General features: G+C 39.3%; 1 protein-coding gene across 1 annotated transcript in view; it reads left to right on the top strand.

Annotated features, from left to right (window-relative positions):
* Positions 1–12,263, top strand: part of HS2ST1 (heparan sulfate 2-O-sulfotransferase 1) — a 226,120-nt gene extending 213,857 nt beyond the window's left edge. The window contains exons 5-7 of the mRNA XM_036753980.1: positions 4,744–4,841; positions 6,370–6,527; positions 7,501–12,263. Of these exons, the coding sequence (XP_036609875.1) occupies positions 4,744–4,841; positions 6,370–6,527; positions 7,501–7,727 (483 nt within the window). The 3' untranslated portion in view covers positions 7,728–12,263. The remainder of the gene's footprint in view (positions 1–4,743; positions 4,842–6,369; positions 6,528–7,500) is intronic.
* Positions 12,264–15,625: the final 3,362 nt, after the last annotated feature.

Genomic DNA, 15,625 nt, shown 5'->3' with positions numbered 1-15,625 from the left:
AGGTATCCTAAGTGATAGATTCTCTGATTAGATTCTGCACGTGTCATCTTGGTTAATGAGTGTCTAAGTCAAGTTCTATGTGGTTTAAGATGGTAGTGTACTCATTTGGTTTCAGATGGAATATACTAGTTTTATTCATCAACTGTGAATATGTTGTAGACAAGACATGGTTGTATAACTATGTTCTGATATATTCAGACACATTCAATTAGCCCTTAATTATTCATGTTTTATTTTGACTTACACTCTCTGTCATTGTCCAATTAATAGCAAAAAATATATTAAGCCTCCATTTGTATGTTGGTTACTGAGCATGCAAAAACAACAACAACAAAAAATGGCCAGTTCCTGTCCTCAAAGAACTTATATTCTATGGGGGGTGCGAATAATAGAACATGTATTCAGGTAAGTAAATGCAAAATAATAGGAGCCTTAGTAATGAGGGAGTCAAGGAAGGCTTTATACATTTCCAAGGGGAGTTAGGAAGGGCCCCTCCCCACCAAAGATGGCAAGGAACCAAGAAAGGAAGTAAAAACCACACCTACAAACTCATTTTGCCCTGTTTTAGCCAATTTAACACAACATTTAGAAGAGTCAAAGGTTTGGAATTATTGGCCAAAAAAAAGCATTTGGGAAATTATTTGTGGGTTTTCATTTATCTTCTCTAGTATTTCAGTAGCATGAAAATAGGTTATTGTAAGAATGTGAACCAAATAACCATCATTTGTACTCTTCCAGTTATCAATAAATGACATCTTTGACACCAGCAGAAAATATTTTAATTTCCAAAATTACCTTCATCTTAATTAACAATATAAAAACTTTGGCATAAACCTTCATTGCTTCTGCCTCTTTTAATAGCCTACCTTCCTATATTGGGGAGAAATCTTTTCAATTTCTTTGAATCAATCAAAAAAATGAAGGTCGTGGAGATGATGAGTTCCCCTGCCATTGCTTTTTATTATTTATTACATTCTATATGACTCCAATCAGATAAAGGAAGCAGAGCCCATCTTCTGAGCTTCAGAGGCAAATGGGATAATCTAGAGACTAGTTGAAATTGGATAGGCCTGGAATCAAAAACCTTCAAGTTTATCAACTTCTCAGTTCAGTGGGCCAGAGACTACATGGAAATTGGAACATGGTATGTAGATAGATAGATATGTTTTTTATTTTATCAGACACGACTCAACATAAAGGATCATAAAACATCGTTTTAAAGGGCCGGCAGCTGAAGTCAGACCCAACTGGCAGAATGCATAAATCAGGTTCTAAGGAAAATGTTTGTTTCATTAAAAAAAAAAATCTAGGATTTCTTTCTTTTTTCATATGGACTTAGAGAATTCAGGACAGTTTTGAAAGGAACATTATTAAAATTCTTAAGGAGGTAATCTTATTATTTTATCCCTCTGTACTTTGAAATTATTCCTTCAATTTATAGATTCATACATTATTGGAGCTTAAACATACCTTAAAGAACCATAATCATTGCTCATGAAAAGATCCTTACCATATATTCATGTCAATGGTTGTATATTTATCCAGATTTATTGATCCATGCAACAGATGTTTATTTTGTTTTTACTATGTCCACAGCTTAAATAGCAGTCGATGGCAATGATTCTGGAGCTTCCAGGAAGCAGTATAATAAATGATAATAAATATTGGAGGGGAGGGGCAAAGAAGGGACATCCCTGCATGATAGATTGGGCAGAGGGAGGACAATGCAACCTCTCTTTCCCTTCACAGGTAGTACTTGGCTAGAGGGGAGAGGATGTTGTGAGAATTGGTACAGAGGATCTAATGGCCACGGCATGTTTGGGGAGCTATTAAGCAGACCAGTCTTTCTAGAGTGGAGAGTGTTTGTAGGAATGGGATTGGAAAAACGTGTTGGAAGCAAATTGTGGATGGCCTGGAAATCTAAGTTCCTCTAAAACTGTGAATGCAAGTCTTTGTAAGTTTTGAGTAGGGCAGTGATATTCTAAAAGCCTTATTTTAGTAAGATGAATCTGGCTACAGTGTGGAGAAGGGATGAAAGGTATTAGGAGGCAGTTATAGCATTCCAAGCATGAAGTAACAAGAACTTGGACCGGAGTGGTAGCAATGTGATCCTCATTTGATGATACTATTAACAAAAGAGGGGAGCTAATGAGGAGGAACCAGTTTGGGTAGATATGGTACCACCAAGCCCTTCCTTATGGGAAGAATTTTCTGGTACTCATTACTGATAAGGGTAAGCTGAATGATGAAGGCATCCAAGAAAAAAATGGTAATGTTGAGCACAATTAGTCAACCCTCATGTATTAAGTATGCCTACTATTTGCTAGACACCAAAGGTACAAAAACAAAAATAAAACAGAACTTATATTTGATCAGGAAGCAGCATCTATACAATTAAGTGTGTATATATGTATGTGTGTGTATGCATATATATATATGTGTGTGTGTGTACATATATATATATATATATATAATATGCATAAGATACATTTTGGGGAGGGCATTAACATTTGGACAATCAAGAAAAGCTTCATGTAGAATGTGGTGCTTGAAGGAACTAGAAGGAAACTAGAGATTCCAAAAAGATGAAGGTTAGGAGGTAGAACTGTTCCATGCAAGAGGGGCAGTCAGTGTGAAGGCAAAAAAGACAAGTGTGAGCAAAAGCAGGAAGAAGGCCAGCTACGATGGCTTGTCGAGTGTGGGGAAAAGGAGTCTCACAAGGTTGGAGAATTCAGTTGGAGCTAGGTCATGAAGGACTTCAAATAGGGAGCTTTTCTTTGTACCTTGAAGTAATAGCTGCTTGAGTTTATTGAATAAAGGAGTGATATGATCAGACCTATACTTGAGAGGAATCAGTTTGGCAGAAGAGTGGACTATATATTAGAAAGTAAAGAGATCAGAGGTAGGAAGCCATTAGGAAGATATCGCAGATGTTCAGGTGAGAGGTGATAAGGGCCTGAACCAGGTTTGTGGCCATGTAAGTATAGAGAAAATTGGAGAAATTTATAAATGACATGATTAACAACTGGTTGGATGTGTGGAATGAAGAAACGTGCATACTTAAAGGTAATGCCAAGGCTAGTGGTCCTCTTGACAGAAATAGGGGTGTTTAGAAGGGGGTGGATTTTGAAGGAAAGATAATGTGTTCCATTTGGGACGTATAGAATTTAAGGTATCTGCGGAACATCCACTTTGTTATATTCAGTAGGGAATTGTATATATATGACTCAGGAGCTCAGGAGAAATGAATAGAAATGTGAGAAAGCTGGTGATGTCTCTGATAGAAGAAGGCCTGAGACACAGACAGGGAGATTACAAGGTGGGGTTAGATAAAGATAATAGCTTGGAAGAGAACAAAAGGGAAGGACGGATTTGAGAAGGAATTGTTTCGTTCTTTATGCTCAAATCTCTGGCACCCAGCACAGTGTATGATATGACAGCAACAAGTAAATACTAGCTGGTTGGTTCGATGTCCTAGGGAGGGCAAAGAGTAGACAGATGGGGGGTTATGACTTAAGGAGAGATGGAATAATCTCGTTTTGATTGGTAAAGTAGAACACTTGTAGATAATGGTGAGATAAGGGTGTGGTCCTCCTGGTGTATGGCTGATGTGCAATGGAAGAGTAGGTCATGGGAGCTGAGGAGACATCTACAGGCATGGTAAAGTCCACTAATCCTAAGGGCAGGGGTTGGGCCAGATAGGAAGGCTGGGAGCCAGCTGCTGAACTCCTTGAGAAAGGAGGGAGAATGAGTAGGGGCTCCACAGGTAACTGCCATTAGGATTTGGACTGAATGATCAATTTGAATTCAGCAAAACTCTTAAGGAAGAGGTGTTACTGAGTGAGGACAGCAAAGGAAGACATTCAGAGAGGCATTGGGGAGCTGCAAGAAGGAGGCCTGATGCATCCCCTCCCCCCCACCTTCAGGACCCTTTTGACCAGAGGTGTGAGAATAAACACAACTAGTGGTAAAAAGGGTGGCTAAGGGTGCCATGGAGAAATGACCCACACTCCACTAGATTCTGCCCAAGAACCGTTAAAGAAATGACTGCTTAAAACTAAAAGAAAGTACCAAAACATGACTGGAGACCTGGTGCTTTCTGTATGTCACATAGTCATTTGTTGAAAAATCTGTAGGAGTTCTGAGGAATAGACAGTCATTTTCAACTGAAGAGATTAAAAGAAAGCTTCTTTGAGGAAGCAGCATTTGACTGAGTCTTAATCAATAGGATTTCAACAGCTAAAGTCTAGGCAGGGTTGATTGCATGAGAACATGCCAGTCCTTTGGAACCATGTCAGCAAAGATGCGGAGTTCATAGAAGCATAGCATTTCAAGCTGGAAAAGAGTTTAGAGATCAATCTAGTCTCAATCCCTATTTTTACAAATAGAGACTGAAGTATAAATCCACTTTAATCCCATACAGTCTTCTCGAAAAGTGGTTATGCGTCAGCAACTTTGCTTTCAACTCTGTCTTCCTAAGTCATGGGTTAGAAGATACAAAATAGTATGACTAGGTTCTTTAATTCCAAGGACTAATTGTTACCCAAGACATTTTTTAATAATAGTTATTTCTTAAAAATGGAATCTCTTACTACAGTGTCTTTTTCAGTCTTTGTTTTCCCTTCTTACCTCCCTCGTCTCCCCCTCTGCCCTCCAAATTCATTCCATAACCAGTCGCTTTAAGATGTTTGACAGGCCAGCCTCAGATTGGTGGTTCATTCATGCTCCTTTGTTGTGTTCCAGACTTTTGATGAATGCGTGGCCGAGGGAGGCTCAGATTGTGCTCCAGAGAAACTCTGGCTACAAATCCCTTTCTTCTGTGGCCACAGCTCGGAATGCTGGTATGAAGATCGAGTTGGCTTCAGTTAGCTGCTGACCAATGCTGTGTTCTCAGAAGGCCTCACTGAACAAATCTGAATATGCTACAGATATGGGGAAAGCAGTGGGAGCCCAGAAGGAGAAGAAGAACACAAGACTGAGTAACAGATTGGGTTTAGCAGCCTTTTAAAGGCGTTTCCCTTGAAAGGAAGCTTACTGTGTTCCCCAAGCAGCTTGGCTTGAATGCCATTTGTATATGTGTTTTGTACCATGCCAGCTGTGCTCTAGTTAGAGGCCAGTTAGCATTCACCCTCGGAAGGCTCAACATTTCAGTCATTTCAGAGCCTACCGGACAATAGTAACCATGCTAATAATGATCAGTGACAGTTCTGTAGCACATAGTAGGCACTACATGAATGTTAGTTATTATTGTCATACATGGTCACACAGCTAAGTGTCAGAAGTGAAATTTGAATTCGTCTTCCTGTCACCAAACCCAGCATGCTTATTTGCACGGTTTTCCTATTTAAAGTATTTATGACTAGCAAAAATCATGATTGTTCATGGTGGTTTAGGATGCTAATAAAAACAGATGAAGATTTCCCAAGATAGGTGGGTCTAATAAAGACTCAGTGTGTGCTACGACTTGAGATTGGAAGATTCATTTTTATGGGACACAAAAGAAGCAATAGTAACACATTCACAGTTAATATCTTTCTTAGAACCACTTAGAACTAAAATCACAAAAGCCAGAAGTTCTTGTTAAAACCCTCTCTGCTTCTCTTAGTCCTCTGTGAGATACTATTAAATGTGCTTTGCTAATTAAAGTCATCCACTGCCTTCTGTACAGAGGAATCATAATTTAAAAAAAAAAAAGGTGCAGTTAAGGTGTGGGGAGTAAGACCTTCCCAGTTTTATCTGTTTTCCTAGAACAATGTGAGATATTCACACACTCAACTTTATCAAATAAAACTAGGCCAGAGTTCTCTAGTATCTTTTGGTCGTGAGTGTTAAGAGCTAGAAGAAAGCTCTCCTTCTTTTCAGATAAAGCATCAGGCCAACTCTACCAAGAACCTGGGGCCAGTTAATGGCAGAACCACCACTCCCAGTCTGCAATCTTTGGGCCAGACCATATATCCCTTTGTCCCAGACCATCTCTGCTGGTGGTCACTTGCTAAGCAACTCTGAGTGATATGGACACTGATCTCTTTGTTTCTTAGGAAGTCATAGAAAAACTGACATTAGAAACTGAATTATTTTGAGCAATAAACAAATTCTCAAACCTTACTAACTAATCTACTAATATCCACAAATTTGGGGAAAATTCTTAAAGAACTCTTTCTTAGACATCTGGTTTAGTATTGACAAAGGCAAGACAGAATGGGAAGATGGGAAAGTTAGGTAAGAGAAACTAAATACAAGTGTGCCTTGAAATGAATTTTCTTATGCATGACATTCGGGGTTTTCTTCTCCATGGCTTAGTATGTCAGGGTATCAAAAGTACTTGGCTGGTTTCACAAGTATGTACTAATTCCCTTTCTCTGGTTTTAGGAATGTGGGAAGCAGATGGGCCATGGATCAAGCCAAATATAACCTGATTAACGAATACTTTTTAGTAGGAGTCACTGAAGAGCTCGAAGACTTTATCATGCTACTGGAGGCAGCTCTGCCCCGTTTCTTCAGGGGGGCCACAGAACTCTATCGGACAGGTATGTCAGTGATTGTTTAAAAAAAAATAAGATCTTCCTCACATCTCACTTTACTTGTATTGCTGAAGATTCTCAAATGTTAAGGTGAAACCATCACTATTCAACTTGATTGGACAAATATTTTTTAAGCATTTCTGCATACAGATCACTATGCTTGAGGGAAAGAGACTGTCCCTCCCCTCCCAGAGGGTACAGTTCTATAGGGGGACAAAACACAACACAGATAATGGAATTCCATGACAAATATACAGGAAGGCTGAAAGGAAAGAGCCATGTCAGTGCAGAAAGAAGCAAGAAATGATACCTGTTGAATTCTGAGGGATTCCAACTAAATTTCTCCTCTTTCATACCTCCGTATTTATAGTAGGAATTTTCACATTTCAACTATATCAGAGTTAGCATGTGGAATGGTTTAAAAGGCTCCACACACCCTATCTGGCTCAAGGAAAATCAACAAAGGATTCTGGGCCTCTGGTATACAATAGGTACCATTTCTTGATTCTTTCTGCACTGTGAGACATTAATTAATAAGTCCTATGACCCTGGGCCCTTTAATCCTGTATTGTCTTCCTAAAGTATTTCTTCATCTCCAAGGATATGGGCATTTTGTGTCTTTTCAATCAATTAATAAGCATTTACTGAATATCCGTACTGTACAAAACATTTTACCAGGCACTGGCGATACCAAGACAAAAATAAAAGTCACCACCTTCACGAAGCTTAGACTCTGTCAGAGATAGCATGTCTATTTTACATATGTGCATACACATGGAGTAATTTGGAGGAGAGAGAGATCAAAAAACTTCATTTAAAAGGTGGTATTTGAGTTGAGCTCCGAAGGAAATTAGGGAATTTAGGAGGAAGAAGTGAAGGGGAAGTGAATTCGAGGCGTAGGGCGGAGGAAAGGGAGACCTATTTTCTCTTGGAAAAATAAGTTAATTTTTTTTTAAATTTTGTTTGCTTTTGCAAGTAGGAAAGAAATCTCATCTTAGGAAAACTACAGAGAAGAAGCTCCCCACCAAACAAACCATTGCAAAGTTGCAGCAGTCTGACATCTGGAAAATGGAGAACGAGTTCTATGAGTTTGCCCTGGAACAATTCCAGTTCATCCGAGCCCATGCTGTTCGGGAAAAAGACGGGGACCTGTATATCCTTTCACAGAACTTTTTCTATGAAAAGATTTACCCCAAATCGAACTAAGAACTCCATGTTCCTACCAGATCCATGGACTTAAAGTTTGACCACGTCTCCTCCTTGGTTCTCAGTTCCCAAATCCAGATTGCCTGCAAGCCCTTGAGATGATTTACTCTTGAGCTGAGATTTGGGCTATGAAGGACATCAAGCAAGTGGACGACTGGAGATATCAGCCTTCCAAGAAGCTTTAGCTTCAGAGCTTTTCTTCAGCCCAGCCTTTGGGTTGGGCTAATAGCCTCTTGTCTAAAGAAAACTACACATTTGTTTACCAAAATTAACACACAGCAGAGTTCTAGTTGATGGTAAGATTTCAGAGAAGTATCCACTACTCTGCTTTTGGTTCTCAGAGCGGTTGTCTTCACCCAAGACATCCATAAAGAAGAAACCATCTGTCTCCCTCACCTTCCCATGGAGATTTGGACTATATGGTCTCTAATGAATAGTGTTAACGACTGGTTGGCCTCTCGTACTTTGTTATTGTGAATACTGTCAACTTAGAATGTCCAATAATGTTTGCTGAGAAATGTGGCTGCTGCTGTTGGATTTGCCCACTTTTATATAGGTTTGAATAAAAAGAGAATATCCAATTGTGAGTGTTAAGAAGGAATTAAACCCAATAATGTAAGCAGATAGAGAATCAAAACAGTATTTCTCCCAACCCCATTCCCCACCCCCATTTCCTTACCAACCATGGTTGGGAAAACTCATCAAAGAAGGATGTTATTTTAGTTCAGACTTATGCATTGATGTTAAAAGCAACTGCATTATCTATTCCTCCCAAAATGATTTGTAATGGATACATTGGCGATTCCATATTATAACTACTGGTGAGCTGTGGTATGGTTGGGATTTTCCTACTACTTCTATACTTTTACCTGTAGAATATTTTTACTAAGGTGCTTTTTAATGTGTTTTAAAGCATTGCATTTACAAAGGAGTCAAATGCTGTAAATATCGCATATTTTATGTATTTGGACCAAAAGGCTATGAGTAACTAGTTTAAAGTGGTTTTGCACCAATTTTGTTATGTCAAGTGAAATCATCCCATCTATTGTTCTATTTCTCATTTGGGTCAACTGACTGTTGGACATAACTGAAATGCACTTCAACAATTCTGAATGTTAATACAGAAAGCACCAGGCAGACCAAGTGGAAGCAGGAGGTCATAGTGCAAAGAGCCCTGGACTCAAGAGTCAGACCATAGCGTGGGTTATGGTCCTGGCTCCAGAAACACTAGCTGTGTGACTGTAGGCAAGTCACTCAAACTCTACGGGCCTCCATTTTCTCATCCATAAAATGTGGATAACAATACCTCCCCTACTTACCTCATAGGGCTGTCATGAGCATCCAACAAAATTGGTGAGAGCGCTTTGGAACTTGTAAAACGCCGTGGAACCATAAGTCATTATAGAAGTTACTAAAAAAAAAAAGCATTCGTAACATGAAATATTGCACCATTCATTCATCCTCCATTCCGTGGCGGAAAGAGGGAGAAGACTCCATCTGTAAGCTGTTTGGAAGAAATACCCTGAACTTGCTCCTGATTCATGTTGGGTAGAATTCTTCCCCCATTGTCTTGCACTTCGTGTTTCGGCAGCTGTTGAAACGTGAGATCACCTGGAGGATTTTTAAACCTATTAAGATTCACAAACAGCCGTTTGGATTCAGGAGGTGCCCAGTGTAAACGAAACATGGTTAGCTGATTGTGGGAAGGGCAGGGGGAATAAAACCAATTTTGTCATCCAGAATGTGAAAGATTTTCCGGTTTTGTTGTACAGTCATCATCAATGCATATTTTTCTGTTTACCATTTCTAAAATATGTATTGCTGAGTTTGACTTCCCTGTTCCCCATTAGCTCTCTTCCCCCATCTTGGAAAAGGAGCCTTCTGATAAAATGTTTTAAGTAAACATGGCTAGGGAATGCCTCACTCCATCATGTGAAAGCATTTTGAATGTTGCCCTAAAGAATATGTTTTCCTGTCAAAAAAGAGTACTGCAATCAGGACAAAACTTGCAAAGACATGTGAAGGAAAAATGCAGGAGGGGGTAGGGTATTGAAAAGAAACACTTAAAAAAATTTAATCATGTCAGAATGCTGCGAAGTCATTGCTGGGTACGTGGTATTTTTGACTAGTTTCATTTTCCATTTATTTATTGGCAGGAGATGTGGCACACAAATTGTTTCCTTGGCAACAGACAAAAAATATAGGGCCCCCCCTCCCCCAAGAAAACCTTCATTTCTAAACGGGAACAGATCTAAGATGGATCTGTCATAAAGTTTACATAAATGCTAGCTCACAACCTTCAGATGGGCAGCGCATGACTAGAGGGCAAGCTGAGGGCATGCAGGGGTGAACCAGCTCTTTCATATAACCGCAACACCCCTGATGGCATTAGAAGCATCATTATGAACTAGTACTCCAGTGGCTTCAAAGAGTTGTACTCCGAAAAGGCCCTAACTTCCATGTAAAGGGTAGCTTATGGACCCAAAAGGTTTCTGCCACAGTTTCACAGATTTCGATGATTGGGTTGCATTCAAGTAAGTTCCTTCCTTTCCCTGATCTAATACACAGTTTTCAAAATGGTGCCATTTGTGGCATCATATGTCCAGGATGACTTAGGCATGGTCCTGCCAGGAGTTAGGGGAGGAGGACTCAGTGACATCTCATGGTCCAGGCCAGCCCGTTTCTGCAAATGCTGCAGATTTCCTTATGATTCCAAAGCAGGGGACCGAGATTTGTAATAAATGAAGTACCCTCAACTGCTGAAACAATACTGTATTTTTTTAAAGTGGCAAATGTGGGTTTTTTCCAGCCTCTGCTCCTTGTCAGTATTTTTGACCATAGGGAGATACTTTTTTTAATATATGGAAGTGAATTAACCACTTTGCATTTTAAAAGACAATGTTATACGTTATATGTATATATGTGTGTATATGTATGTCTATATACATATATATGTTTATTTCCTAGGAGAGGAAAAGAAACCTTTTTGTTCAAATTGTTTTAACTTCTATTTTCTAATTGTTCCAAAATGACAGCCGTCAATAAATTTGTGTGACTTTTCAACTCCGATGAGGAGGGTCATATGGATTTTGCCTAGCTTTAATGTGTAAAATATCCCTTTACCTAATAGTAAAAATAAAAGAGAATGCACAAGGATTACTTTTATATCACCTGTGTAAACAATAATACAATTTGCAGAATTTGGGTGCCTCTGAATTCCTGATAATCAGATTTAATCTAATGAAAAAATCAGAGTATTTTCAAAGTATCTGCTTTATACGTTTTAGTTTTATTTTCATTTGGTTTTTTTTTTTTTCAGTTAAATCTTGTCATTTGAAATCCGTAATTGCTTTGTCACATAAATGACATTGACAAAAATCACTAAACTTGTTAGTGTTTTTTGGTGACAAACCACATTTTTACATTGCAGATGATTTTCTCATTGTTTGCATAATTAAGAAGAACTTAGTTCCATAGACAATAATATTCTGTTGCTTTCTCTCCTCTCTCTCCCTCCTTTTTTGCAAAGCAGCTTTAGACATGAGAGAATTTAAATAAACAGGTAATTCCTAAAATGGATTCCTATTATTTGAACTTTAAATCAAATTTTGCATTAATGAAATTTCTAGGACTCAGCTAGACTCCCATTTGCTGTCTTCAGAATGAAAACTCTGTGGGCCTCCAATTCACAGCTTGTGAGAAGCATCTCATAGGCCCATTTCATGAGGCTCACCCTTGAGAGGTTGACACACCCCTGTCTTTATGTTGTAAAAGTCTGCCTTTGCAGAAAGTCGTGCTGGGGCACTTCACAGGAATTTTTTTTTTATCAATTTCCCTGATATTAAAAATGGTTTGTGTGTGTGATGCTGGCTACGGTAAGGCTCACACAGTCTGCTGAAATGGCCTGTTGTTTCCAATTCACTGCCAACTTAGCTCCTTCAAAGTGGAGCTTCTGACTACTGCCCAGTGGCTTGGAATGATGCTGGATGGGCTAGCTGGACAGACATGATCTGGTGTGTTAAGCCCATGCAGTTTGGTGACATTCACAGCACTGTTCATACAACAGGTCCTCCTGATCAGGATGCCTTTCTAGCACATCATTTCCAAACCTGTCCTTTAGGCATCAGTGCTGTCTCCCAGGTTCCTTGATGCTATTTCCCTGCCTTTTGTCGTGAGAGTCAGATGTGGGAGCATCTCTAGCAGCATCGAATGTAACTTTGAGAAACATGGATTGTGCTTCGTGACTTTTATTTTAAAACTACACAGACAGCTGAATAGTGCCTTTTTTCCTCACAATCCATGTTGTAAGATGTCCACTCCTCTCTCTGTCTCTTCCTTTCTCACTCCCTTGCTCCCTCCCTCATCACAGATTCATTTGTGCAATTACTATTCCAACTTGAAACCATTCTGTCACTTCTGTTGGAAAGATAATCACTTGTTCTCCTTAATCCAGTGCCAGCTTTCTGTTGTTGAAGTGTTTCAGTTGATTTCCTGATGCAAATGCTATTAAAATAAACAACCAGTGGGAAGGGAAAACTCTTTCGTGTCCTGTTTTAATATGTTTCCATAGCCTTCACACCGACTGACATCCTCCCAGCAGGCTTCGGTAGACAGTGGATGCGCTCAAAATCTCACGTGTATTGCTGGTGGAAGACTTGGCGTTGTTAAGTTGGCCCATAATCATTTTGACTTATTTGTACGGTTATTTTATTCAGAGTAGGCTGCCTTTTCCTTAATGTTTGTCCAGGACTTGATCAGACTTCACCTTTGGCGACAGGATAGGAGGCAGGAGTTGAACAAACTCTACAGAGGGTATGCCTCATTTCAGAAGGGACTAGGGGGAAAGCATTGTCGAGTTAGCAAAAAGAGAAAGGGACATATATCCTAAGATGAATAAGTCAGATGAGCACAACTTTATCATCTACAGAATGTTGTTGGGAAAAATGCATCCCTAATGTGGCTAAAACGTATTACAATGGAGTTTTCTGTAGTGGATAGACTAAGCTTGAAGAAATGTTGGAGGTTATCTAATCCCCTCATCTTATAGAAAGCCCAGTAAGGTTTGCCCAAGGTCATACAGGTCATAAGTAGCACAGCCAGGATTTGAAACTAGGCTGACTCCAGACTTGGTATTCTTTGCATTACTGTAGAGACAAAGTGCCCCATCCAAGTGCTGTCACATTTTAAATATCAGTATAATGGTGTCCTGATAGATATCTCCCTTTGAAGATCATTTGTAACATTTGTCTTGTGCCAATGGTGAACATATACTATGTTGAAATATCTTTGGAAGTTGTCAGCCCTGCTGAATGCTAGTTGTGACACTTTTTTTAATGGATCGGTTCATAAATACTCATCCTGTAACATGTTGGCTGTGAACTACTTAGATCTTTGAATGGCAGTGGGTTCCATTTCTTTTTAAGCATCACACTTAGCAGGGTTAAGAACCTCCATTTTCTTTTTTTCTTAATTAAGAGCATTAAGAGAATCTATGGGGTTTGATATATAGAGACTTGGCCTTAGATTCAGGAAACACTGAGTTCAATTCTTGATCCATATGGATGTTTTGACCCTGGGCTTGTTACTTGACCTCTTGGTGCCCCAGGCAACCTTCAAAAAACTCTTAAATTGCAGAACAGTTGCTGATAGGCGTTCATTAAAGTGATTTCCTTATCCCCATGACATCCCAGATCTGGACTCCCCCTGCCCCCCCCCCCCCAAATCATATTAAGTACATGCAATAAATAAGCTAGGTATTAAAATTTACCCTCAACAAGTATACTAATCTTAAAAATCTCTATGTGAAAATGCTTCATGTCCTGCTAAAGGAGATCAGAATTGCTTCCTCCAGATGCTGCTGCCTCTGTAATGAAATAGTTTATGTTCTATCGGAACAGTAATGGTTGCTGAACGTGGACCCCCAGGATACATTTAAAGTATGGTGGCATGATTTTCCCTGTTGTTAGCCTTTAGTGCCAAATAGCATATACATAGTTAAAGAAGGCCCTTGCCTTAAAGTTAATTTAGCTGTTCCTGTTATGATCCCAGACCTTTGTTCTTTGGAAAATAAACAGCGTGCAGCAGTTGGTGTTTAAGCCTACAAATTTGATTGTGCTCTTACCCAGCCAGGGAAGTGGGGCAAAGAGAGGGTCTGTAGCTTGAATTTACTGGATTTTTCTTTCCAATACAAATCCCCATGCACTGTCCACCTGTTTTCTTCTCTGCTTGAGGCCCCAGCCACTCTTGTCTTCTTTATAGGCCTGTTCTGCCTTCATTACTGCTTAGCACAGATGTGGTAACTTGAAACAAGCTCATTTAAAAGGCTAGTAGTTGTCTTTTTTCATCAAGTTACTGGAGAAGGAAACTTGGCATTAAAATAGAGACTTCAGGGCCTTTCAAGTTCAATAACAGGGAAAACCAGGAAAAATAAAATGAAGTCACTGTTCTCTTTCCCAAGTATCTCGGCCTGATATATGCAAGACAGTATGATACAGACGTGAATAGTTCCTGCCCTCAAGGCACTTACAGTCTAGTAGAGGGAGGAAATACAATAATAATGACAAATAAAGAAATAACTAGTAAGAATACCATGAGAGAGGTAGGTAATAGTAATTAATTGATGGAATCCTTATCCTGCAGCATGGGACCTAGCAGATACATTAATTTGAAAATGAGTTGGAAGTGAGACTGGGAAAAAAAAATAGATTTTTATTATAGAATTTAGAGCTGGGAGGCACCTTAGAGACTATTAATTCAACCCCTCCATTTTTTCATTTAATGAAATGGGGCCCAGATCAGGAAGTAACCTTCATCTAATTAAGTATTTTAGGTTTATTTGAATATTAATGCCTGCTGAACAATGCACATGTAGACTTCCAGAACACAATTAAAATAGTAATAATGATCAAGGCCAGACTTTATTTTACTGTTTCCACAGGAAGAAACTTACCACCCAAACTGTTACCTTTCATAGCCAAATAAATTAAATTCAACACAGGTCACTCACGACCTTGTTACTTAAGTAAGTAGCCAAGCTAGGACTCAAGCCCTGGGTCTCTGATTCCTAATCCAGGGTTTATGCCTCAGTGGGAATTGGGTTTCTTGGTTTGTTTTAATGTGGCCTTCCTCTCTTTGCTTGTCATTCTGGCCAAGTCTAGTACTTGATGACAGCAGCCTTCCTAAACCCCAGGCTGAACACCTCTGGGGTCTTCTCCACTACCAATTCTTGAATGTCATAGTTTCCAACTTTTTCCCCTGTTTTGATGTCTTTCCTGAAATGTCATTGAACTCGATACTCCCAGTGTGTTCTGGTTAGGGTGGGATTCTTAACTCTTCATATTCTGAAAAATAAATCTCTATTAATGCAGCCTAAAAGGTGTTGTCAGTTTGTTTTTATGTTGCCTTGTTGGTTCATGGTGAGTTTGCTTAATAAATGCTTGTTGATCCATTGGTCAACAAGCAGCCGCTGGGTCTTTAGTACTTCCCTCAGTTGGCACTTTTTGTAGTTCGTTTTTTTAACCCAAATAAACACTGCTAAGACCCCAAGATCTTTATTAGATGAACTCCTATTTAGCTATACCTCTCCCATTTGGGGAAGGTGGGTTTTTAACCCCCAAAAGATTTTGCATTTATCTCATACATTTCCTTTCCAATGTAGCCCAGTGTTCTAACTTGTCAAGATTATTTTTTTTTGACTCTGATATCTAGTGGGTTGGTTATCCCTCCCAGGATTGTGTCACCTGCAAATCTAATAAACCTTTATCTAAATCATTAATAAAATAAACAGCACAGGGCCAAGCACAAATATCTAAGACCTTTCCGGAGGCCTGTTTTGTTGTTCATGTCAAACCATTAGTTACTATATTTTCGGTCTAGCCTTTTAGCCAGTTCTTAATCAG

Source organism: Trichosurus vulpecula, chromosome 4, assembly GCF_011100635.1.
Source record: "Trichosurus vulpecula isolate mTriVul1 chromosome 4, mTriVul1.pri, whole genome shotgun sequence".
Taxonomy (NCBI): domain Eukaryota; kingdom Metazoa; phylum Chordata; class Mammalia; order Diprotodontia; family Phalangeridae; genus Trichosurus; species Trichosurus vulpecula.
This window is presented reverse-complemented; position numbering and strand designations above follow the sequence as displayed.